This window comes from Mytilus edulis, chromosome 9 (assembly GCF_963676685.1).
Source record: "Mytilus edulis chromosome 9, xbMytEdul2.2, whole genome shotgun sequence".
Lineage (NCBI taxonomy): Eukaryota > Metazoa > Mollusca > Bivalvia > Mytilida > Mytilidae > Mytilus > Mytilus edulis.
In genome coordinates, this window is record NC_092352.1 from 62,692,894 (window position 1) to 62,720,462 (window position 27,569).

At 30.5% G+C, this 27,569-nt stretch overlaps 1 protein-coding gene across 2 annotated transcripts; it reads left to right on the forward strand.

Moving 5' to 3' along the window:
* Positions 1 to 98: 98 nt before the first annotated feature.
* On the forward strand, positions 99 to 27,198 carry LOC139488769 (dual specificity mitogen-activated protein kinase kinase 6-like). Of its 2 annotated transcripts, none has more exons than XM_071274657.1 (9): positions 99 to 399; positions 12,514 to 12,592; positions 18,937 to 19,099; positions 20,139 to 20,258; positions 20,735 to 20,851; positions 21,320 to 21,499; positions 22,456 to 22,533; positions 22,925 to 23,064; positions 23,921 to 27,198. In XM_071274657.1, exons 1-9 carry the CDS (start codon positions 393 to 395, stop codon positions 24,069 to 24,071), a joined length of 1,035 nt encoding a protein of 344 aa, XP_071130758.1. In that variant the 5' UTR covers positions 99 to 392; the 3' UTR covers positions 24,072 to 27,198. The 2 variants fall into 2 exon arrangements, with proteins under 2 accessions (XP_071130758.1, XP_071130757.1); XM_071274656.1 differs by lacking the exon at positions 99 to 399 and adding an exon at positions 8,448 to 8,782.
* Positions 27,199 to 27,569: the final 371 nt, after the last annotated feature.

A 27,569-nucleotide genomic window follows, 5' to 3' on the forward strand; every position in this document is an offset into this window, starting at 1 on the left:
GTATTTACAACCTATAAAATTATTTGGAAACATTGAAGGGTACCAATAGTACATTCACAAGTTTGTTTAGCTTGTAGCCTAGGACCAAGAAAAGGCAAGCCCAACAAACGTGACTCATTAATGACGTAAGCGGGTTTCCCTCGGCAGTGATAGGCATCCGTTTCTTCAACCTCACATTTGAAGACCCTTTTGAGGTTGCTTAGGACCAAGGCAGAAATTTGTGCATCAGCAGTTAACCAACTTAAGAACTATTGTGTACAGATCGATATGTGAATAGGCTATTGGCAAGCTTTTTACAGCATAATCATCATTTGATTTTAGAGCAAATTCCAGCGAGTCAAAGACCTTGGCCTAGAAAGTGATACACCTTGCAACTTCTGCAAAAGACAAAAATGTCAGGTATGCATCAAATATATAGGATTAATGGATACATTAATTTAATGAAATAGCATTTATAATACCACAAATACATTTCATGAATGCACATGCATTTTGACATTATTGATAATTGCTCCAGACCTCCTCCTTTTACTTTGATAAGTAAATGACCCTAAACTTCTGTCAAACCAATGATAAAAAAATAAAATAACCTAAATGTTAAACCTCCATGTATAAATAACCATCCATGTTAGCTTGCGATTATGCATATGCAAACTGCAAGACTTGATAAAAAATATTGGTTCATTCGAATTCACACCTGCAATTAGCTATTTAGTGATCATGCATGCCACATGTGTTTATAGATATAAATACATATATGTAAATAGAACAGTTATTTTATTTTAAAAAAAAACTGTTTGGGAATCATTTCAGTATAATGTAACTGACAACAAACAGACAAAGTTAACATTATGATTAAGCAATGCAGTTTCAGAAAATTTATATTTACTCCTCAACTGAAAAGCCACAAATTTTATATAGACCGGCAGGTCTTTTCTCAATTTCTTCATGCTAATTTCTCGCATCATTATTAGTAATTGTATACAATGCTAAATGGTAAGTTTTTTTTCCTGTTGATGTGTTCATTCTATGTTAAGTAACCCAAATCAAAGGGGATATCATTTTATCAAAATTACCTGACTTTGAATACTGGTATACGAACCTGTTTATTCTTTCATCGGTGACCTGTCTCACACCAAAATAGTGCATCTGCCAATCTAAATAAAGGTTTAACCCCTCTCCATCCTATTCATTTGCAATTCACCCCAAGCCATGGCCACTTTGCTGCAATTAGATTTTCTGTTTTAGTCGAGTATATATGTATAAATATTATGATATAATGTTACTTTTCCTAAAAGGAATCAAATATTTGCCACTGGCTATAAATTATATGTGTACATGTAGGTAATTGCAAATTCAAAACATTATCTGATTATGTATTGCAATTAATAAAGATGCAATATTGAATATATAAGAGGTGAAGTTGCAGTTAATTCAAAATTTTGCCCCAATTGCAATATGTTTTAAAAAACCAAACTGTTCAACTGGTCAGAAATTTTAACCAACCTATATATATATATATATATATATATATATATATATATATATATATCAATTTTACATTTAAAAAAATGGGTTTCATCACAGCATACTGAGAATAGAACAGACATCTCATTTTAGTTAAGGCTAATGAAAATATATGTTCTTGCCTTTGGTTTAATGCAGAGGGCATGAAGTGCTAAGTAGTTAATGTTTAAATTTATAGTGATTTAAAAGGTGAGAGGTAGTCATATTGAAAATACTTTAAAAAAATTCCAAATTTAGGTGTAAGAATTATAATTATACCCCACAGTTCAAAGTTTTCTATACATACATGTACAGGTACAAATGTATGATGTTTTTTGTCTGTCTGTCTGGTTGTCCTGTTCTTGTCATTGCAACTGCTCTTAAACCACACAACAGAATTTCATGAACTTTGTACATTGTAGATGATCAGGACATATACAATGTAGATGTGTATATAGGCATGAAATTATGATTCACTTTTTGGTCTCAGAGTTGTGCTCCTTTGAAATTTTGCTTTAAAAATACTCTTCTGCAACATTTTGACATTTTAACTCTCTAAATCCCCACAAGCTTTAATTTTGTAGATAATTATAATTACTAGGACATAATGTGTATATGTATATGTATCTATGTACATATAATGCAAAAGAAATTATTATTCAATTTTTTCTAGAAGTTATGCCTCTAACCATTTAGAAATCCAAAATAGGGGCCACAAACTATACTTTTCTAATGCTTTAATTTGTATACATTTCTTATTTCTTGTCTGATCTGAATTATTTAATTTGACATGCTGAATCTAAACATTTATCGAGGATTTGGATTTTAGGATCCTGTTTTTTAGATTCGAAGGGTCTTCAAACATGTTAAATAAATTTTAATTTCATAAAAAAAATGGTTTATTTAAAATTTGGATTCTATGATACATGTACATTTTGTACATACATGTATGCATGTCATGCATGTATGCTGAATCTACACTTAAATACTGTATATTCAAATTTGGGCCTAGTTTTCAAATTGGTCAAAATTTCAACAACAATTGAATTACAGTGTTTCTTCATATGCTGAATCTTACTGTGCATATAGATATTGGGTTTTTGGTCCCATTATCAAATTGGTCCACAGTGAGGTCCAAGGGTCCAAAATTAAACTTTGTTTTAATTCAAAAAAAATTTAAGCTTCCGTGCATATATAATTAATTAATACTTGAACTTGTATAAAAAGATGACATTCTATATAGATATATATATATATATATATATATACATGTATAAACGAGTCTAAATTAAAAACTACGTTCAAACCTATGATTGCGTTTGATAAAAACCGCAATTTTTATATGTGTGCATGTAAAAACAATTTCGTTGTAGAAGGGTCTAAAAACAGCACAAACATTTTCCAAAAGACCAAAAAAGTGAAAAAGTATATTTAAACAAAACGCATTTGACTAACAGGTTGAACAACTGATGTTCTTTAACCCTGCTGACTGCCATATGTATAAAACTTGTTCATTTTCTATACAGTTGTTTTTCTCTGTTCCAATTTTATGCATTTGGTGTATAACTATAAAAGTTTCTTTTTGAAGTTTGATTTTAAGGCACAAATGATTGGTTATCCTAAAGGCACAAAATGGGGAATGGATAAAATATTCCACCAATAATATAAACTATATATATACATGATTGTTTTATATAATAAAAAGGCTATTTATTATCTTTATTATAGTCCTTTGATTTCCATTGTTTACAAAATGTATTTTTAAAGGTTTCTGTCACAAAAAGTTATTTAGAAAGTAGAAAAGCAATGCATCGTATTTCAAGACCACTTTTCATGTACATTATTGTCTAGCTTTAAAGTAATGACATGTAACAGTACCACTTGGAGATAATACGTGTCTCAAATCATGATAAATGTAAGAACAACAACTTGATACGGTAAAGGAAATTTATATTCATGCTACAGCAGAATGCATTGAGTGTGTAGGTTAAGGTAGAAGCTTTGGTTAGCTTGTTTGCTAGCTGAACCGTGAAGTCATTATTTTTCTGGTATACTACCCTCCTGTAGAAGTAGCCTAGTTCTACAGACAGATATATTGGTTATCTGTTGGACTAGTCTACTCTTAAAGGAGGGTAGTTTACCTATGACTTCACAGTTCAGCTACATGTAACAAGCAAGCTAACCAAAGATATTACCTTTACCTACACACTCAATAAGTTCTGAATTCTGCCAAATTTATAAATGTAAGAACCATATTTGTGTAATCAGCCAGCTGATCCTTGAAATTTCACAGAATGATTGCAATATAATGAAGTTGTGCACCTGCTTTCATTGCATTTGTTATAGGATTTTTTCCTTTTATTCTGAACTGCCTTTGAAAATTAGCACAAGACTGACAGGACATATCCTATAAAAATATATTCGGGCCTGTCAATTTTTAACCTCATTTTTCTTCAAAAATATGGGTTATTGATTTGGGGATGTAGGACAGGGGGCGGGCAGCAGCCAAATGTTGTCCTACTTTTTCTCAGGAACCGTTAAACCAAAGCTTTTCAGGAGTTATGGTTCTTGAACGATTGAAAAATTGTGTTTCCAGTCATGTCCGTGCATTTACTCATAAACCGTTCAACTAATATAAAAAAGAAGATGTGGTATGAGTGCCAATGAGACAACTATCCACAAAAGACCAAAATGACACACATTAACAACTATAGATCACCGTACGGCCTTCAACAATGAGCAACGCCCATACTGCATAGTCAGCTATAAAAGGCCCCGATAAGACAATGTAAAACAATTCAAACGAGAAACAAATATGTAAAATGCTTATTAAATTTTAATATGTTGTTACTGATGTTAAAATGGAGGTCATGTGTGATGTTCATGATTTTCACTTTTACTGATCAGGAGTTATTGTTCTTCAAAGATTAAAAAATTGAGTTACGGTTTTTTGTCGAGCCTGCAACTTTTGTTGCAGAAAGCTCGACATAGGGATAGTGATCCGGCGGCAGCGTTAGCTCACTTTTTAAAAGCTTTATATTTTAGAAGGTGGAAGACCTGGATGCTTCATACTTTGTATATAGATGCTTCATGTTACGAAGTTTCCGTCCGTCACATGTCCAATGTCCTTGACCTCACATTCATGGTTCAGTGACCACTTGAAAAAAAAGTTCAAATTTTTTGTAATGTTGAATTCTCTCTTATTATAAGTAATAGGATAACTATATTTGATATGTGCGTACCTTGCAAGGTCCTCGTGTCTGTCAGACAGTTTTCACTTGACCTCGACCTCATTTCATGGATCAGTGAACAAGGTTAAGTTTTGGTGGTCAAGTCCATATCTCAGATACTATAAGCAATAGGGCTAGTATATTCGGTGCATGGAAGGACTGTAAGGTGTACATGTTCAACTGGCAGGTGTCACCTGACCTTGACCCAATTTTCATGGTTCAGTGGTTATAGTTAAATTTTGTGTTTTGGTCTGTTTTTCTCATACCATATGCAATAGGTCTACTATATTTGTTGTATGGAATGATTGTTAAGTGTACATGTCTAGAGGGCAGATGTCATGTGACCTTGACCTCATTTTCATGGTTCAGTGTCAAAGTTAAGTTTTTGAGTTTTGGTCTTTTTATCTAATGCTATATGCCATAGGTCAACTATATTTGGTGTATGGAAATATTTTATGATCTTTATGTCAGGCGAGCAGGTTTTATTTAACCGTGACCTCATTTTCACGGTTCATTGCACAGTGTTAAGTTTTTGTGTTTTGGTCTATTTTTCTTAAACTATAAGTAATGTGTCAACTATATATGTTGTATAGAAGCATTGTTAGCTGTACCTGTCTGCCTGGCATGGTTCATCTGACCTGGACCTCTTTTTCAAGGTTCATTGGTCTTTGTTTAGTTATCTTGGTTAATGTTAAGTTTATGTGACAGTTTATACTTAGGACTATCAACATAATATCAATGATTAGTATAGAAGGCGAGATATTTCAGCGTGTGCACTCTTGTGAAAGATTATCACAATTTAAATTCAGAGCTGTTTTAAGCTTAAATGTTGTGTCTATACTTGCTCAACTGTTCAGGGTTTGACCTCTGCAAGAAAATGCGGTTTGCGGTCTCTCTGACAGCCTCTTGTTAATTCTGTAATACATTCCTAAGAAAAATTTGGCGAAGCTTCAATTAGGAATGTAAATGCTGAACCCCAATTTGTATAACTCTCATACTGCTATTCTACATTTGGGTTAGCCATATGGATTGGTTGTAAGGATCATGCATGTATGTCCATCTTACATACATGTATGTCCATCCTACATACATGTTATTTGACCTTGACATCATTTTCCACACTCAGTAAGGTACATGTAGAAATTTCAGCACCTATAGTGTATGCATGAAAGCTCAACAATATTTGGTGTGTTGATTTGTTTTAAGAGTCTGTCAAATTATATTGGAATGTGATCCAAATAAGGACCCTGCAGTTGTTCAGTGTTCAGTGGTTTTCGTTGTTGTTTTGATTTATATATATACCTATCTAGATATTTTTTGTTTTTTTAATATTAGACAGTTGGTGTTCCTGTTTGAATTGTTTTACACTAGTCCATTTGGGGCCCTTTATAACTTGGTATTCAGTGTGAGCCAAGGCTCTGTGTTCTATACTTTGACCTGTAATTGTCAACAAACATTGTGATTTAGATGTATAGTTGTCTCATTGGCTCTCTATAACCACATCTTATTATTTACATTGACTTCATTTTCATGCTCTTGTCACTTATCAGATTTTAATAATTTTGGAATTAGTGATTCATTTCTAAAATGAAGTTGAAATGTTTGAAATGTGTTCATTCATATATTATCATACCATGTAAGCCTGACAAGTTTCATTTGACCCTGACCTATTTAAAAAGAGTTAATTTCTGTTAATAGAATTGGATATTTCTGCAGGCCAGACATTTCAGTGTGTCATATCTTTAAGGCCTTGGTATCAAACAAGTTAATCTGCATCATGCATGTGTAGAGTAAACCAACTAAATTCAAGGTATTAATGATTCCAACAAAAATGTTAATATGAATTTTCTATATGTTAAAAAACCCATTGTTTCCTTCCTCATAATGCTCATTGTGTAAACCATGTGTGGGAAGTGTGGGAGGATATATATTTAGTGTTATCCTGACATAATTGCCCAATTCTAATGCCTGATAAAGAAAGTTAAAAGAATGCTGTGAGTTGAACATGCTTTGACAGTGAATGAGATGGTCCCCTGTTGAGTTTACTGTTGTGACATAACCTCTGCCCACATAATTCCTACTTAACTGTAACTGCTACCTACAAATTCTCAGCATCTCTCGTATAACATGTCATGGCCTGTTTAGATTTTGAGGGATGTATGAAATTTATCTATCAGGCAAAAATTTACACTTTTTTTGTTTTCCATACGTATATATATACTGTTCCAATGCAAATGATAAATATCTAAGAACATAATTCCTGTTTGTTATTCAAGATTGATTGATTAATGTTTGCATAATGTACAGTGGCAATTATTTCATGCATGTTCAGGACAAGAATAGACTAACAAGAAAAATAAGAGGTAGGTCCTGCAAGAGGGGATTCACCAGGATGATTAGCAGAGAATTTAGAATGCCACTGGAAAATGAAAGTATATTCAATAGGCAAAAAAAATTAGCCTTGCAACCCCTCAAAATTGTTGCAACTATTCTCGGTGACTATGAATGTGCAGAGACTGGATCTCTCTATGAGCAAGGCACCATATATATCAACATTGTAACACCACATGGCGGATGAATTATACATCCTCAGTATACATCCCATATACAGCCAAACAAATGCCCAACTTTGACCATTTGACAAGATTTTTACTGTAGGTCAGTAAAAGACCAAGAAATAAATATATTGTATACACAAAACCCCAAGGGTAAAGAAAAAATAAAATTATTACACATCTCCTTTAATCCTCAAGATCAAGAAAGACACACAAAAAAGAGAGAAGAGGGGATATCATGTAGAACTACATGTATTGGTTTTCTTAATGATCTTTTCGAAAAATGGATTCAAAAATTCTAAGGAATCTTAGAAATTATACATTTTTTCAGGCTATATTTGTTATTTTTATGTATTTCCATATTTTTATGACAATAAATAAATTAAGTTTAATGCAAAATTTACAGCTGAAATTATCAGTTTCATTATTGTAAATATAAGCTTAATTGAACTGGTGTAATTTCAAGGACCTACATGTATCTGAAGTTGAAGTCTTGTAGTTGAAAAAATTCTGTTCATTATAATATACAAATGTATTACTCAAATGAAAATTTTCTAAGGAAATAAAATGTTTCAATTTATTAAAAAAGTCCATCATTATTTTTATACAAATTTAATTGAAAATTATTATAAATTCCCTGTTTTAAGACTTAAAGATATAAATGGTTGGGAAATTTTCTTTTCGTAGTAATTCTAGCAAAAATTTTATTCATGTATTGGATAAATTTTAGTATATGTATTTTCCATTGTTTAAACTTATATATATGCTTTTATTACAAAATATATAACAAATACATTTGCCTGAATTAATTTGTCAAAAACCAAATTTTAAATGGTTACAGAATTATAATAATGCAGACCAGTATGATATATATCAAAATATTGTTTGAGAAAAGAGTTAGTCTTAGATGTTGGATAGTAATATACAATGTATATGTATTCAGCTTTGTGTGACATCTTTTCGAATGCCTTTTAATACTTGTTTGATGATAGATTATATATATAGTGTTCTGTAAATAGCTTAGTCACGACTTGACAAAAGGTAGAGCATGCTGTCAGGGTATTCCCTCATAACTATTCATGATTTGTCTTATCCAATCGGCTACAATCAGTTGATACTGAGTCACATTTGTATGAATGAATTACCTATGAACTGAATATTGACCTGTTTTTGTTCAGCCAATCAGAACTGATGATTCATGATTGTGTGAATCTTGGCAATATTGCTAGTGATTTGTAGTAGTTTACTTGGAATTCCGAGAAAACAACAGGAAAACAAAATCCCTGGGGCTTGCTCATCTTCCAGATTTCTTATTTCATCTATTGTGCAATAACTGCATCTGCAAGTGTATTATTCATTGTGAATTGTGTACAAGAAATTGACATAGCAGAGAAAGTGTTTTCAAAATGATGGCTAATCCCATTCAGGTGAATGTACCTGGTACTATGGGAGGGGTTCCGAGGGTTTCTCCTACGCAAGTGAACAACAAAGGTAAGAAAACAAATACTTAATTGAGGTCATGATTTATTAGTTCATATTGTTCAGTAATATATATAAGTGTTAATTAAATCTCATGTTACATGGATCTTGGAAAATTTCTTTTGTTGGAAGAATTTTCACCAATATGTCTAAATGGAATAAGTGGCATTCTTTTCAATATATTTAATGATGATTTGTGTGAAAAAAATAATTCTGGCTTGATATTTTAAAGGCCACAATTACTTATATTGTTCTTATAAACATAATATTATGCAATATTACATGTAATCTGAAATAAACAAGTATGTATGTTCAACATTTGATTAAAGGTTAAAGCAATGGCTCCCTTATTTGTTTTTAAAGTACATTTACTATATATATAATTTTTTCGATTGTAACTTGAGAGGATGGTGGCTTAGTATATTTTTGTCCTGGCCTATAGTCATGATAGTATGGATTTGTACATTTTTAACAACAATCCAATGTTTTTTGGCTAATATTTTGTGAAAATTTGTTTTCTGATTCCATATTTAATTTAAAGCATGCATATTCCCAGATAACTGCTCAAAAATGACAGTTTGGATGTCTTGTAAAATGAAACCTATCTCAATTCAGTCATATATATGCTCCAATGGAAATTAAAAAATAAGTATACTATAGGACGTTATATTATTTGGGCATTGGTTGGATTGTACCAGTTTGCATCTCCTTCAAATGTTAAGACATCATTGAGAGGAAGATTGCAATTGGACGTGCTTGCATTCTATACAACAGAACAATGCTAAAATAATTGAGGAAAGACGGAGAAAAAGACTAAGTGTTGTCTCTCTCTGAATTGCAGCTGATGTTCTGCATTATGTGTTAAATTGCATATGTACTGCATTATATCTATCTCTGCATTTTGAAGTTGGTTTGATTTAGTTCAATTAAAGGTTGCTTTTTATAGAGACATAAAGAGGTTTTTTTCCATAACTTTTAAATTTAGGAATTTCTAGGTTCAAGCCTATTGGCTAGGATATATTTCTGTGCACATTACTAGTGGTTGATTCTGTTCTTCCTTACAGATCAAATTTTTATTTCCAGGTGATGTTTTAGCAATTTATATTGTAATTTTGAATTTCCCTGACTTTATTTTTATAGTATGAAACTAATATGCAAGTACCTGTATATCAACTGTTCTTGGTATTGGAGAAGTGCCATTTTATCTAGGAAGAAGTTTACATTCATATACCTTGTAATTTTCAGAAATCATTTAAGTTCAAGGAAACCAGTAGTAAATTAAGAACCAAATGGGTCAGGGTTTTTTATTGGTCTGATGCAAAATTCTGTACAAAGAATTCAGTAGAGAGATAGATGCAATAATTTTCCAAAGTTCTAGAATGTAAACAAATATCAAAATAACCTTTTCAATTTGATGGATTTCCAGTGTAATGAGTCCCCTGCAAAGTTTATGCCCACCTGTTGGTCTTTTTTATAAGTACAATATACACTTGATCTTTGAACCGGGAAAATGGAGGGGAATTTAAGAAAGAAAGTCTTTTTAACATGCTTATGTAGCCATAATAATAGGTACAAGGATCAATTCATGTTTTTAAGTACAGGAAATCTTAACAACAGGAAAACAAGTTGTTTGTTTGTTAGTGGAAGTCTTTACTAACGTAAATGACACACAAAAGAAGAGTTCACTAACTAATCAGTATTTGACCTAGATTTCGGATCCTGGTACTTGCCAATACTGAATGACTAGGTCAATTATAATAAAGGTAGATAATATAACCTGAGATTTGATCATTTCTAAAAATAGCCTCTGTCATGTTGTGATATATGCTACTGTAGGGATGACCAGTAAATTGGGAAAATCAAGGTCTTGTAGATGTGTCATCACATGTGATTCATTATGCACCTAGGAATCTGTAGAAAGTTGGTTATTTAATAACATAACACTTGATGTTTGATTGTCCTTGGATTGTATTTGTGTTTATGATGATATTGTTGCTTAATACATAAATATGACAATTAGTCACAATAATAATCTGCTAAGAAAATCAATTTTTGTTTTTATTTTATTTTATTTTTAAAGCAATTAATAAAAGTTAATTATAAAAAAAAAATGATTACTTACCAATCAATCAATATAGATATAGGAAGAAATGATTGTTAATTAGGAAGCCAAACAACACAACAAAACAAAAAGATATTTAAAGGTCACCATACAAGGTGTTCTCAGTGCATTGAGTACATTCCACTTCATATATAAACCTAACAAATACACTGTCAAAGGAGTGCATTGTCATTTAAAGTTTGATTGTTTACAAAAACCTCATTTACAGATGTCTTAACATTTAACAAACATTTAAAAAGTTGACCGTCATTTATTACATGTATAAGAGGAGGGAAAGTAGATTCAATTTATTTTTACACGAACCATGCGAGGCTGTATAGCTATAGCCAGTCAAGGACTCAAAGTTGTTAAAAACTCCCATTATCATCAATTTAATTTTGATAATTTAGGATGTCAGAAGGATGTTCAGTTGTATGTACATACTACAATACTCCTACACATAACTTAATATGTATTGACTTACATTATATATATATATACATGTATATCAAAATTGTGTGACCACAGTTATTTTTAAATAACACCACAACTGTAAATTTACAAATTATTTTCTGTGAAATTTATTTCACCACTATAACCTTATATATGAGATTATGAGTTATATTATAAACTAATAATCTCCTCATATTATACAGGCCGTATGCAAAAGGTCTGGAAAACTAAAGGAAATGTACAGAATAGCTACTTTGTTTACCACTGCACAAGGTTGGGGGAGGATTGCACCTTCAAACTAGTTTAACCCCACCACATTCTGTATTGTGCCTGTCTCAAGTCAGGAGCCTATACATTGGTGGATCCAAAGGGGGGGGGGGGGGGTTCCGGGGGTTGGAACCCCCCCTTTATTGGGCCGATCAATGCGTTTGAATGGGGACATATAGTTGGAACCCCCCCTTTGTCCTGGGTTGGGAACCCCCTCCCCCTTTTCAAAATGGCTGGATCCGCCCCTGCTATATATATAGCTATCACCCAGTGGTTGTTGCTGTATATTATATATGTTTTTTTATTCATTATTTTGTACATAAACCAGGTCCTTAGTTTTCTCATTTGTATTGTTTTACTTTTGTCTTTGCTGGGCCTTTGATAGCTGACCATGTGGTATGGGTTTTACTCATTGTTGAAGTCCATAGTGTGACCTATAGTTATTGAGTTCTGTGTCATTTGGTTTCCTGTTGAGAGTTGCCTTATTAGCAATCATACCACATCCATTGATAAATGTTTCGTAACACTGTAACAGCCTATGCATGTACCAATATAGAAGAAGAAGAAGATGCTTTATTTCCATAAAATGGGCTCACAAGGAGCATAATATAATATCATTGTAATATAATATTCTTTTACAAATATAATAAACAACACATAGTTGCAAACACAAATAAGAAACAACAGTTTTCACATATTAGTATATATATAAAACCTTTGTCTCAGGCACACCTCTGGAAAGTAACAAAAAAGAATACTGTGAGTAGGCTAAATATATCAAGCTGAACTGCATTATATTGTTGGAAATTTACTAGTAGAAAACAGGGTGAAATAATTTCATTGATTGTAAATCTAACAAGTATCATTCCAAGTTTTCTGAAAGCATTAAAATAATATAAATTTGTATTAATTTCTTTTTCAGCAAGAGGTGGAAGGAAACTAAGGGTGCCACCTGGACTAAAAATCCATAATCCAAACTTGGAGCCTCCCAAAAGTCCAGTGTAAGTTTTAACATAGTTTATAGAAACCACAAAATATAAATTAAAGATATAAGTCTTCACAAATTGCTAACTTTGGTGGATAGTTGTCTCATTAGCAATCATGCATACCACACCTCTTTCGAATATTTAGTTAAAAGGGGAGATAATTAAATCTAAATACTGTGTTCCAAACATTTTGCTGATTTTCGCCCTCAGAAAATTGCTCCAGACACAGAATCTTTAACCTAAAGGGATTATCTTATTGTGAAAACACCCAGTTCTAGTTTAAACATGGATACTTTTCTTTTGAACTATTAAATCTTAGCTATTCTGTTATCAAAAACTCTTTTTTCTGATTTTAAGTGAACAATATAGTCTACCTGCTTGGTGTCAATATTCCCTTCAGATTGTATCATAACATTAGAATGGGAAATGTTTATTTCTCTCTACCTTAAGAGGAAATGTACGTAAAGGAAACGGAACATTTCCTTTGTCACATCAAACATGCAATGTATAACAGTCTCCTTATAAGAAAATGTTTGTATATATATTTATGTTAAGAGTTTATGTCAAATGTTATACAAGGTTGGCATGACATTGTTAAAGAATGATATATGTGGTTAGTTATAGATTGAAGGTTACCTTGTCAGGAATAATTAGTTAAATTTAATTTGCATTTTTTTTTTAATATTGACAGTTTGTTGTCATTTTAATAAAAATTAAAACTGAAAATTGATGTTAATGCTTAATTATATGGTTAAAGGTCAGTGTTCTTGTTGAGACATTTTCACATCTGCATGCTATGTTAACTTTAATTTTTTCCCCAGAAAAGGGTTATAATAACTTGCAACAAAATTGGTTTTCAGAACGCTGAATTTCAAAAATTTGAAATTTCAAAGTTAACCAAAGAATCGTTGGTTTTAGTATCTATTTGCTACTGTCTGAGACTACTATACACTACTGTAGTCTCAACTACTGTATACAAGAAATCCTCAAAAAAAACTTCTTCTATTCTGACTGTTTAATAGTCAATAGATGTATAAAGAAGGGTTAATCACAAGTTAATGACACATATTTCATTTGACAGTTTGTAGAAAAGATATATACCTAAATTAATCAATATAATTTCACACATATAACAGTTTAGTCTATCATATTAAGAAAATATAAGATCCATTTGATGCATATAAGAGGGACAACATGTATGAATGTTTATGCTTGAAGATAAAAGCCAAACTAACTAGTAAAAAGTCTCAGTAAATGCTTTTTTGAAGTCTTGAAATATTCTTCTGAAAAAGGCAGATGAAAATTTAATTCTGTAAAGATCACGTTTAATTTTTTTCCATAGATTTTGCACATGTTTGATATTGATTATTATTTATGAATACATGTTTGTCTGCCTTGGTCTCTTTACTAGTGTCTTGTGGTTTTTTGCTGTTGTTGACTGTGTGATATTTCCTTGATACAAATAAAAAATGTGGTATAATTGCCAATAAGACATCTTATCCAACAAATGATGTTAATTTCAGCATCTTATAATAGGTCACTGTATACGTGCATTGAAAAAAAAAGTTTGTATGCCAGGTCTTCAACCTTTGAAGATTATATGAAAGTTGAGATACGAAGAAGCATTTATCCGGCTTTTCTACCTATATTGCCTTTTATGGATTATAATTAGTAGATACAATGTAAAGACCTTATCCATGTATGGTATTGCACAGATAATTAAAACACATTATAACCATTTATGGTATTTTAAAGGATCACTTTTGATACCTGACTTGTAATGGTATTTGCTCAATTGACTATTTGACACGATTTAACAAGAGATAAATAAAATGTGAAGTAGTTAACAGTGCTTGATAGTATGTACCAGAGTAATTAATGGTTTAACAATTACTATGTGTGGGAGACTTAATTGTAATCTAGTCAAGGGTTAACCACCTACACTGAGCTGTCCCATCAATTTATACCACTTTGGAAGATTAAGCATATTTTTGTGAAAGGTCACCGAATTATTACATATATATATTAAATGTTTAATCTTGCACCAGGAATAAAATAAATGAAATAGTCAAAGAAGCTGCTGACTCTGCAAATCTGTATTGAATGACCACATGTAAAGTTTGTTATTACTCTGAAATATGACCATATGAAACTTACAAAACAATTTGAAGGTGTGCATGAAGCAATATATTTGGCCTTTGCTCCCTGTTTGTAAGGGTCAGGGTTCAGTTTGGGCTTATGGTTAGGTTAGGATTATATTTAAGGGGTTGGTCCTTTAAACAGCTACTTTTGCATAGGTACTATTTCTGTACTAAAAAAATGCAGTACTTGAAATTTACTTTTAATATTTAGTACTATTTCTTTACTGTACAACTATTGTAATATTTAGGTACTTGTATTTTACAGTACTTGATTTGTACTAAATATTTTGATATAGAAATAATACAATACTCCATGTTTGAAAATCATTACTTTGAGAGATTTGAAATAGAAAAACTTTTAAAATGCTGAAAATGTGAGGGTTATAAGTAACCAAAAATCTGTAGTACCTAAATTTCAAGTACAAATAAAGTACTGTAAAATACAGGTACCTAAATATTACAATAATTTTAGAGTAACAAAATAGTACTGAATATTAAAAGTAGATTTCCAGTACTACAAATTTTAAGACAGAAATAGTACCTATGCAAAAGTAGCTGTGTATAGTTTTGGTCCTATATATATAGCTAGAAAGTAAATGAAGGCTGGAATAATTTCTGTCTAACATATTGAGATTTCCCTGATATTAAACAGGGAAAATTTAATAAAATTATTAGACAGGTATGGATTTTGAAAATAAATGGTTAATATTTTTTAAAGTGCTGTATTCATGTAAAATATATATGTACAAAACAGTGTACAGACTTGTGCTTTGTCTATAGATAGCCATACTTACTCCATGTATATTATAAAGGAACTTGATCAGAGACTTATTTTCTTGGTTACCTTATTGTGGATATTTTGCAAAGTTCTAGAAACAAAATTTTATTTAAGGAGAAAACAGCACATCTACATCTAGTAAGTGCTCCTCCACTCAATCCATCATTATACATGTCAGTTTTAAACACATATATGGCAATGCCAAAAATAGAAAGAAAAAAAAAGAAAAAATGTAAAATACATTAACATTGATGGTTGAGCTTACTTGTCAAATTCAATGTCTTTATTTTATCCACTACTAATTTCTGAAATATTTATAAATGAAAATTAAATTGCATGTTCTTTAACTCTAACTGAAGTAGTCTTTCATCTGCTATTTAAATGAATTTAATTATGTAACCTTGAGTATATTTGTCTGGATGTGGTTGCATACTTGTTTGTTTTCAGATCATTTTATTTTAACAACTGAATATTAGTGACTTCCCCCATCTGTTGACAATCACAGGTCAACAATGCATGTCCTTGTCAGTTATTAAATAGTTTGATAAATATTGATTTGCTTCACTTTCCAGACATTAGTATTGGTTGAGATAAAAAGTATGTTAAGTCTACAGTCGAGACACTTTAATTTTTACCTTGTAAATTTGAAAAGGTAATGTAAAGGAAAATATTTTCAGGTCATCAAATCACTTGACAAATTAATTGCACCTGAGGAGCTATCAATAAGAATTTTGAAAATGCATAGAATTTTTAATAGCTTGTCATTTGAACATCAATAATTGACTTTACATTTTTTGCCCATAAAATCAGTTCAGATGACAGATGGTTTACTATAATAAAGAAACCAGTCTATGTCACCTGGTAACCTACTGAGGTAACCTACTGATAAAAAGCTAGGTCATCCACTTCCATATAATTACTCTAAAAGAAGAAATAAATCATTCATACTGTCTGGGGTTGTGTCTGTTAGGAATGTTTGGATCCCTGTTCTAATTCTCAGATGCATTAACAGGAAGGGAGGGAAAAAAACATAATACAGAGGTATCATGTTAGTTTTATGAATTGGGTCACAGTTAACATGGAAACCTAGACAGGTGATGTTTCTGCCCTACATTTAACATTCCAACAAAAAGCCTCATAAAATTATGTAAAACTGATAAAAATTATTCAAGGGTTTCCACAATACTGTTAATTAAGCATTTGGACAGTTACCTTGTTAATTGTTGTGATAAATTAATACTATAGGAAAAATTAAGATGATGCATTGATCATTTTATTGCAATATTGCAATAATAAAATTAGTTCATACAAAAATCATCTGAGGATAGTTATCTTTTGAGGAGGGGAAAGCACATAACATATTCCATTTTGGAGCCCATATTACCCTAACATGAAAGATAAGCATGAGCACATGACATTTTCAACTAAAATTAGGGGCCGAACCCAAAATTAAGAAGCCTGGTCTGTGTTTCATGAAAAATCTGCTGACTTAATCCATGAACAATTTAGTATGGACTTACAACCGATCTGTAAGATTTTTTTATGACACAAGTGGCCTGGGCTTCTAAACTGCTGCCAGTGGCGGATCCAGAACTTTTTGTAAGGGGGGCCAGGCTGCCTATGGCTGCTAATCTTTAACCCTGTAGGAGATTTATTAAGTTTTTGTTTTGAACGTTGCATAAGTCTTTTTATCATCCTGAGAATTGGGCATGTACTAGTTGCTGGCCTTTTTTTCCTGGTAAACCATTGTTATTCATGTTATAAGTATTAATAAATAGAGGTATGAATCACATATACCATAATAAATTAGTCTTATCAAATAATTTGGTTTTGATGACTGACTGATTAAGAGAGAAATGTATGAATTTTCTTGGAATGATACACTGATGATACAATTATGACACCACATGTCTTATAATTACTCATTGGCAGCATGGCCATGCTTCATTCATATATATATATACAACTGTATATAACAAGTACTTAATTATTGAATGATTATGTAGGAATGTAACGCTTTAGAACAACTGCTCTTTATTCTTAATCAGTGCATGCACTAGTTTATTTTGTAAAGTGCATGTTTTGCAAGATGCATACTTTAGCCCTTTAAGTGCAAGGAAAATAGAGCATTAATTCACACCTTAATCAAATTTTGATAGTAAAAATTAAATGGTTAAATTGAAATGGCTTTAAAATGTAAATTATGCAAAATATTCAAAGTCAATGAACCATATGACCAAAGGTGTGGGTTATATAATCTCAATTCCAATAGTAATAGATATTATAGAACTGCATGCCAAGTACCAATGACCTATCATTAGTGCCTTTAAACTTAACACACACATTACATGTAAATTAGGAAAAAGTTTTTAAGACCATAACTGGAGGGGGTGGCCCTTTTAAACTTACCCACACACAATCTTGTCATGTAAATAAAGAAAAAGATTCCATGTCAATACACCATAACTGGAGGGACGAACACAAAAACACATTGAATTGAGATCTGCTAATGCTAATACAGCTGCATAACAAATATCATTGATCTACCACTAGTGGTTCCCCTTGAACTGAACTAATCACAAACTAGTTCATTGTTTATGTTGACACTGAATACAACACTCCTATATCATGCTTTTCTATCTTCATCTTGGTCAAAGTCAGGTATATTGATGTCTTCTTGCAGACTGTTAAATGTTAAAAATCTGTCTGAATGTGTGGTTCTAGTTCAAAGCAAGTTTCGTGTTCTTATTATATTAACATATTATTATCTTGAATTTGCTCATACTGGTCCAGAGTCTAAGGCCTGTAATTCAGGGGTTGTCATTGGTTACTGTATTCCATATTAGGTTTTCATTTATTGTTTTTAGAAAAATCAGGTTTCACTTTTGAATTGTATGAAATTTTGTCATGCTGACTTTTTATATCTTTATACACAATGGGTTTTGCTCATTGTTTAAGGTGATATTGTGACATTTATTTGTTTACATTCTTTACTTTTGGATAGTTGTCTCAATGGCAATTGTCCCTATCTCATTATTATATGCAAGAATGAATATTTTCTGCTTCCAGTTTGAAAACAACAATTGGAGGGAGTATAAATATGTTATTGGAGTAGATTCTGTGTGAAAAAAAGATTTAATAAAAAACTTAGATTGTAAACAAACAAAAAACTACTTTTTTTTAAGCTCTAAATGACTTATCGAATCTAAAGCTATATATAGATCGTTTATAGTTTTGTAAACATAAATTACAGCATTAAATTGTTTATTATATGTCACATTTTTTTGCTGTGTTGTAGGAGTTTGAATGTTTTATTAATGACATGATAAGTACCTGGTATTATGTTTTTCATTGAATGTTACAAGGCAAATTAGCCAATGAAAACAGTGAGGATCTGGAGTAGGATAGCAAATTTAACTTGTTTTTCATTGTCATTGCAGGCCTCCAAGAAATTTGGACTCCAAAGCTACAATTAAGATCAATGATAAACAGTTTGAGATTGAGGCCAGTGACCTTCAGCTTATCCAAAATCTTGGTCGGGGTGCATTTGGTATTGTAGATAAAATGATGCACAGACCAAGTGGGGCTATTGTAGCAGTAAAGGTATAAATAGTCAAAATAATTTTTTTAACAAATAATTTTAAAATGTCAGAGTTGATTCTGTTCTATGCACATTGATTGATTGCAGTCCGTGTGAGCCAAGGCTCCATGTTAAAGACTGTACTTTGACCTATAATGGTTTACTTTTACAAATTGTGACTCGGATTTAGAGCACTGTTTTCTCATTGTCACTCATGAGTACCACATCTTATATCTTTGTACAATAGATCTTTGAAGAAGTAAATTGAAAATCATTTGTTTTTTTCTGAATAATTATACTATTATATCACCAGAATGTTTATATTATAATAGTATACACAGTTGAATACCACATACATTTTAAACAAATATGTGGCCTACATAATAGATATTATACCTTATAAAGACTGAAAGTATTTGAAGTGCACTGAAAAAAACCTAATTGATTGTGGACTTTGAACAGAAAGATCTATTTACAAACGAAATTATGTGACATTCTGGAGTAGATAAAAGTAAAACATGTATGCAGTAACATATTTTATTATAATACATTGCTATTTACACTTAATCAACTTTTTATCTAAATCTGTGACAAAATTACCATAAGTTAACATATATATATATATACTATTATAAGATTGATATTGAATAATGTAAAAACAATACTGTAAATTCAGAAAGTATTGCGATGTTTTTATTATTACGAAAAATGTGACAGGGTTTATAATCACAATAATTCAAACTCGCATTTTGAATTATTTATAATTATATGAACTGAACAGGGTTTTCCACAATATCGCAAAAAAAAACAACACATTTTAGTCAAAAATGACAAAATAGGAATAATAAATGCACACAATGATTTCTGAATTTGCAGCAACACAAATCCTCATGGTCTGAAATGAACATACATTTGGTTGATACCAACATCAATCAAAACAAAAAACTGTAATACTTTATTATACATATGTGTTTTGGTGTAACAGCATTTATCATACATTTATTCATGTTAAAATTACAATGTTATAAACTATAAACAAGGAGTTTTTCTGCCTTTTTTCAGAGAATCACTGTAACAGTTAATAATGAGGAACAAAAACGTTTATTAATGGATTTAGATGTATCCATGAGGAGTGGCTCATGTCCGTATACAGTACAGTTTTACGGTGCTTTGTTTAGAGAGGTAAAGCATCATCAATTATATTCATTAAATTGTTTTTTGGGTTTTCAGAAAAACTAAATGTTGTATGAGGGGCTGGGCAATCAGTTTCATAGGGAAACAAATAAAAAGATTGTTAATGGGATCAAAAAGATGAAAAAAAGAAAAAAATCATATTAGATTTGGAACCATAATAAGAAGTTTATTAAATTTGTCTGTACCAAAATAGAGAAGGCTGCAATCATTTGTAAATTTGTATTTATATGATTTGTCATTGTAAAGAATTGTAAAAATTTGAAAATGCATACCAAAATAGAACAACTCTTACATGCTAAATACTTTGGTTAATATTAATACAAGTTATTGTGGTAAATAATAAACAGAGTTAAGATAGAAGATGAACTTGCAATTTTATGTTAAGCTTTGAGCAATGGATTAGAATTTCCTTCTTTCATTGCATGCATTTAGTGGATACTTAAAAGGTGCTAATATGATTACAGGGTGATGTTTGGATATGTATGGAGGTTATGGACACATCATTAGATAAATTCTATAAAAAGATTTATGAAGATGGTCAGCATATACCAGAGACTGTTTTAGCAATTATCACTTTTTCTGTAAGTATTTTTGAAGTGAATTATGATGAAAATTATTTTTGCAATGTTGTATTCAAGTGTGCTAGTACTTTGTGATTTTATTTTGTTTTCTTTATTGGAATCTAGGTCTGAATTAAAAGTTGACTGGCATACTTCTTGGATTAGGTTTAGGGTGCATTAACATACTTCATGTAAAAATAAGACATTAGTGTGTAAGACATCAGGATTTATATTCTTGAATTTATCTTAAATATTTTTATTTGGGTTTAAAAAAAATTAAACCTACAATATTTGGCTCTAAAATGTATTTTACACAGACGTAAATGTGTGTAATATATCTATTATCATCACCTTCCTATGTTTCTCAGCACTTATCCTTGTCATCAATATTTTTCAGCCACAATCTTAACCATTTGAGGTCTTATAAAAAACAACAGCTTATGGCCTCTGTATAGCTGCTAATTTACAGATTTGTTTGTTTTCTTGCAGGTTGTAAAGGCTTTACATTATTTGAAGACAGAATTGAAAGTGATGCATCGAGATGTCAAGCCATCTAATATATTAATAAACAAGGTAGCCCAAGTGAAAATCTGTGATTTTGGTATCTCTGGTCAGTTAGTCGATTCTGTTGCAAAGACCCAGGATGCTGGGTGTAAACCTTACATGGCAGTAAGTATTGTATAGAACACACATCATCAATTAGGACTATTTAACTCAAATGAATGTGATAGTGTAGAAAGATTAAGTTACATACTTTGATATCTGCTATCTGGTCTTTTAGTCAGGGTGTTGTCTCTTTGACATATTCCCTATTTCCATTCTTAATTTTATTTGATAGTACATTTGCATACATCAAATATAACCATAAATTACCAACAACTCTTAACCAATAATAAGACTAACTTCCTACACGCCATTCATTTTGATGGAATATACTGTTTACCCTTTGTCTAGTAACAAAATAAGATTGAAATAGAATCAGGAGAAAATTTACTATATAAAAATAAAAAGATGTGATATTATTGTTACTGATACAACTCTCCACCTGACACCAAATGATGTAGAAGATTAATAACAAATGGTCATTATACAGCCTTCAACAATGAGCAAAACCCATACCACATTAGCAAGCTTTAAAAGGATTTGAAACAACAAATATAAAACAATTTAACTGAGAAAACTAACAACCTGATTCATATACAAAACGATAAACCAATATGATATATAGCAACAAATGAGAAAAAAGATGATTTAAAAAGTCGATTTCAAGACAATTTTTCAAATTAGTATAGGCAGTGCTCTAAATATCATCATTTTGGTACTATGTGCAAAGGTACAAAAGATTGTACCCTTAAAAGCTGCATTACTAGGTAAAACTCAAGCTCCTGATTGTAAATGCACATAAATTCATTACACCTGTATTTTGCCATTTAATTCAAAGAAAATTACGTTATGGCTGTACACAGGATTATATGACTTGTGTGTTCAGACAGGTTCGAGTCTTGACATACCTTGTATACCAGACTGGATACATTTTGTAAGAACTTATTGTTTATTATAAAAACTTTTTAACTGTTGATATTAATGTAGAAAAAAATAAAAATGATGTGCTGTCTTTTTTTCAGCCTGAGAGAATTAATCCCAAAGAAGGACAAACAGGATATGATATCAAAGCAGATGTATGGAGTCTTGGAATAACTATGGTAAGGGAGATAATTCATGGTATTTTACAATCATGTTTTGTGGATGAAAGAATTTTTTTTTTTTTACTAAATTGTAGAACACAAAGAAAAAGTTTATTTCTAAAATTTAATATCACACTTAGAGAGAACACATAATATAAGAACTAGAATGAATTTATTTGCAATTTACAAAATGAATGAATTTCTGTTGGGTAAACAAAATTACAGAGCAAATGCTAAAAAAGTCACAAATGAATAGTGTTAGAAAATAATCATAGAAATACAAGGAGAAACTAGTTAAATATCCAATAGCATAAGAAAAAGACAAATGTCAACATATGACTTTCAACAATAAAAAGGTATCTTTATAATATTTTAACCTTTAAATTCATGTTTTAATGTATTTTTTCAGATTGAGTTAGCAACAGGAAGTTTTCCGTACAAGAAATGGAACACACCATTTGAACAACTGAAACAAGTGGTACAAGACCCCCCTCCTAAACTGCCGTCTGGACAGTTCTCATCAGAATTTGAAGATTTTATAACATGCTGGTAAGTGACTAGCTAACATTGAAGTTATTTGTAGCAAAGTTACAATATAGTAGCATTCAACATAAAACATGCAATACAGATATTGAAATTGGAAAAAAATGCAAGGGTCAGGTAAATAAAGAATATAGATATGAAGAGTAGATGTGAAGTATAGTTTTATCATTTAACACCATAATATAAACAGAATTTTTGTAAAGAAATTGGACACAAGTGAACATATGAATCATTCAAGTGCTTTATTCTGAGAGAAACAGCTGTAGGTATGGAGTCCAATGAACTCATTTCAACAAAATCTTAACTTTTCTTTTTTATTTATGATTTTTAGCTTAAGCTCGACCTTCAAATAGGTTGTTCCTAAAGGATATTTGAATTATATACAATCATAAGATATATTCTTGAGAATTTACACTTGAAGTTCCAGACCTGTAACTCTGTGGGATAGATAAAAAGCATGCCATTCACTCCAAAATTGTCATTTTTATCTTGTTTAGGTTTCTTGTAGTTTGGATCAGGCTCAAACTGCAACTTAAATCAAAGGAGCATGCTAAATAGATGTAGGTTGAGGGAACATGCATTAATTTGAAATCAATATCAAAAAGCCAACATCAGAGTATGGAGCCATTTTGAGTCATAAAAGCATACTTTGACTAGAGGCTGTAATAATGAGAAAGAATTATAAAGGAAGATCTGTTGACTTGCCTTATTTCAACCTCAGAGCATGTTTTAGGGTAGACTTATGAAGCAATATTTTAAATATGCAAATATAAGGACATTAAAAAAATGCACATAACAACTCAATTCATAATAAAAGTATTTACAACTAGATGATATGATATGATTTTTTTTGTCTTTGCAGTTTACATAAAGATGTACAGCAAAGGGCCAATTATACTGAACTGTTAGAACACCCATTTGTTAAAAAGGGTGAAACCACAGACTTTGATATAACCAAATATGTAGAAGGAGTGTTTGAAAAATATGGGGATTTAAATGAACAACCGAGTTAATGAAAACTGTCTTTAGACTTTTGTGGCGTGTGCATGAAGCCTGGAGAAAGAGATGGATGGAAGGAAGAGAAGATATCATCACCATTAATTGTTTTTCATTCAGTGCTTTAAAAAAATCTTTTCTACCTATTTTTATATATATTTTATGTATGCAATGAAAGATGACAAGTCTTCCTTTCTAAAATGGTATTTTGGTCGTTAAAAACACTTAATTTGTTTACTTCTATATAGTGAAGCATTCTTTCTGTGTTTATAAATATATTTATCCCAAACTTTTTTCAATTTTAAAAACTGCTGAGATTACAGCTTTTATTTTTTAATTACAAGAGAGGATGACCAAGAATTCTTTTGATTGGTTGAAGAGGAGTAGAATTCAAGTTTAAACTGCCATTTGAATAATTTAAACCTTGTTGATAACAGTTTAGTAATGCATATTTGTTTATTAATTTGCAATTTTTGAGAAAAGCATTTTGCTATTATTGAATTGTCAGATATAATATATATGGAATAAATCATATTGGTATATTTATTTACAATGTGATTAGATAACATAAATGAATAAAAAGTGTTACCAAATCAAAGAAATCAAGAATATGGGTTATTGAGAAAGAAATTTTTAAATTATATTTTGTTCAGCTGATTGTAAATATTACTTAAAAAGTTCAGAAGTTGTCATAACATTTTGCATTAATCTACTTCTAAACTTGCTAAGTATTTTACAGTTTTGACTGATGTAAGGTTAACAAGTTAAAATTATTTCTATACTATGAAAGTATAAATTGATCTTGTGAATGCTTTCAAAGAATCTTAATATAACTTGTCATTTTATTTTATTTTTTTAGAGTAAGAACTATTAATATGTAATGTTACAGAAGTATTCATATTATTTGTACTGATTTTACATACTTTTTTTTTTAAATTGAGAGCAATTAGGATTTGAAAAATACTGGTTACCTCCCATTGCTACTATTGGTGACCAGTAAATATTAAGTTTTAACTGTGATAATGAAATGTGTTTGGTATGGTTATTTATTATTAATATATTAAGGAAGGATAATATTTTCTATACTGTTGTTGTCTTGTTTTAAATATTTAAGAAATCATGATAAAATTAGATTTTTTAGACAGCAATGAACTTACAAAATACAAATTATGAGTTATTTATTTTAGTAATGTTTTTAAATACTTAGAGCTCATTTGACAGAAGGCCTTGCAAGTTATTGCTATCATTTGTTGTTGGTCGTTTGCTGTCTGCCAATTTTTTTTATAGATTTTATCCTTTGAAACTGAATCACTTTTTGTCAAGATTTAACTAAACTAGAGTTCCCATTTACAGCATTTTGGAAGGACCTAATAATGGCGAAAGACAATTGAAGTTTATACATAATAATTGAGTGAATATCCTAATTCGCTTAATTGGACACTCAATTTTGATAAGAACTGTCAATGTATTTCAATTTTTTGATGCACTGAGATTCAGAGAAAATGAAGTGAAGCAATAACACTTATATAGATGTATGGGTGGAATAGGACAATTGTAAAAGTGTAGGGAAAGATTACAGGTGACCAATATATGCTCTTTGGAGCCTACATTTTACAATTCATACCTAAATTTGAATATATTAATGTTGATAAGAGTAAATTTTTGTATAGATTTTGTAGATACTGTTTTAATGTAATATTTAATATGCAAAGTGTAAAAGGTGCATGAAATAGTTCTATTTTATAAGGCAACCTGACATTTAAGCAATATACATGATATATTAAACCAAATTAAGATACAAAGCTAAAAAACACCTTTAGCATTCAAGATAAATGAACAGATTCTGTGTACACTGTGAGTTTCTAGGTTTGGTATATTTTATATTAAGCACTAAAGGTTATTTTCATTTTACAAAGTCTAATATTTTATTTGTATTTATTCATCCATGATTTTGAAGATTTACATCCATTCAAAATGACATCATCAAGTTAAAAACAAAAATATATTAATTTAGAATGCATGACAACTAACTAGTTGATTATTTGCAAATTTTTTGTGTGAACCAATTAACCTAAACAATTACATAAATATTTTACCTTTTTAAATTATAGTGGTTTTGAAGCAGGTAAACAGTTTAAACTTCCTTTCTGAAATTCCCAAAGTATGACTGATTTATTGTATTGATATTTCCTTTTAATTAAAAACAAAAACTTAGTTCCACTTGCATACTCCCAGTTATTGATACATTTCTTGCAGAGAATATTCATGGTATGTTATAAACATTCCTGATTGTTTCTAAATTTTTAGGGCCATGTATAGAAAGAAATCCATCTTCATTTGTTTCATAGAAATATTCACCTGAAATCATTACTGCAAAACAGTTAACAGAGGGACTGAATTATGTTTAATTCTTTGCAGATGCTCTTGTTTAGTATATGCATTGAATAGAAATTAGAGTTGTCTGTAATATATCAGTTAATATTTTTTCCATGAAATATTGACATACAAATATTTAAGCAGTTAGTTCAAAAAATTATCTAAGATGCATATTCATTATTGATGTCATTGTTTGCCAAAAAAAAAATGTAAAATTATATTAAATATATGTTCATTTTGCATAAAACTTGAATTTCTGGAAATGTCTGCATTTGACATTTCAAAGTATTGCATATGTATTTAATATCAAATATTAATTATGCTTTATTTAAATTGAATAACATGTAATGAAATATCGTCAAATGTTAAAATTAAAATGTAGTTTTAGGAAGACTTTTAGTTTTGGTCATGACAAATTTTGTTTTATTTCATTTTAATTGTAATATCATTTTTAAAATTTCTTGTAAATAACCATTCATATTATTATAAGATTCCTTGTGAGTCTGAGTCGATTGTTTATTTATTGTGACCACGTTAGGGTTTGATTCACTATAGAGGTGAGTGAGAGAGATGTTATTGTTATGAGTGAGAGGGAGCGATGATTGTTATTTATTGTGCTCATATCTCAGGAGAAGAAGCTTGTGATCTGGAGCATGGTTATATTTTATACTCCCATACGTTGATATATGTTGTTGATATTTGAGCAAACCATTTATTTGTATAAAAGGAATTCACTATATTAAAGAATAAATAAAAACAATGAACAGAGATGATCTTAGTGTTAATATTGTGTTGCCTATTGTAATCTCTATCGTATATATAACCAGGAAATTCATGGGATATTTTATTTCCTCTTATTGTTTTCTCCAAACAGTGACAAAAGAATGCAAGATATAGGTTTACTTTTGTCACCGACCGTGCAAGGGCTGTATAGCCAGTCAAGGTCATTAAAACTTCCATTTGTTGTTGTCTTTTCCAATTAGCAGCAACTATAAATCTATTTGTGATATCTTTTAATTTCAAAAGAGGTCCAGGTACTATTAATTCAGACTTTATTGCAATTTTTACAGAAGAGATTAATTACTGAGATTTCAGAAAATTCTGCATACAGATATATGTGTATAAGAGATCAGAATGTG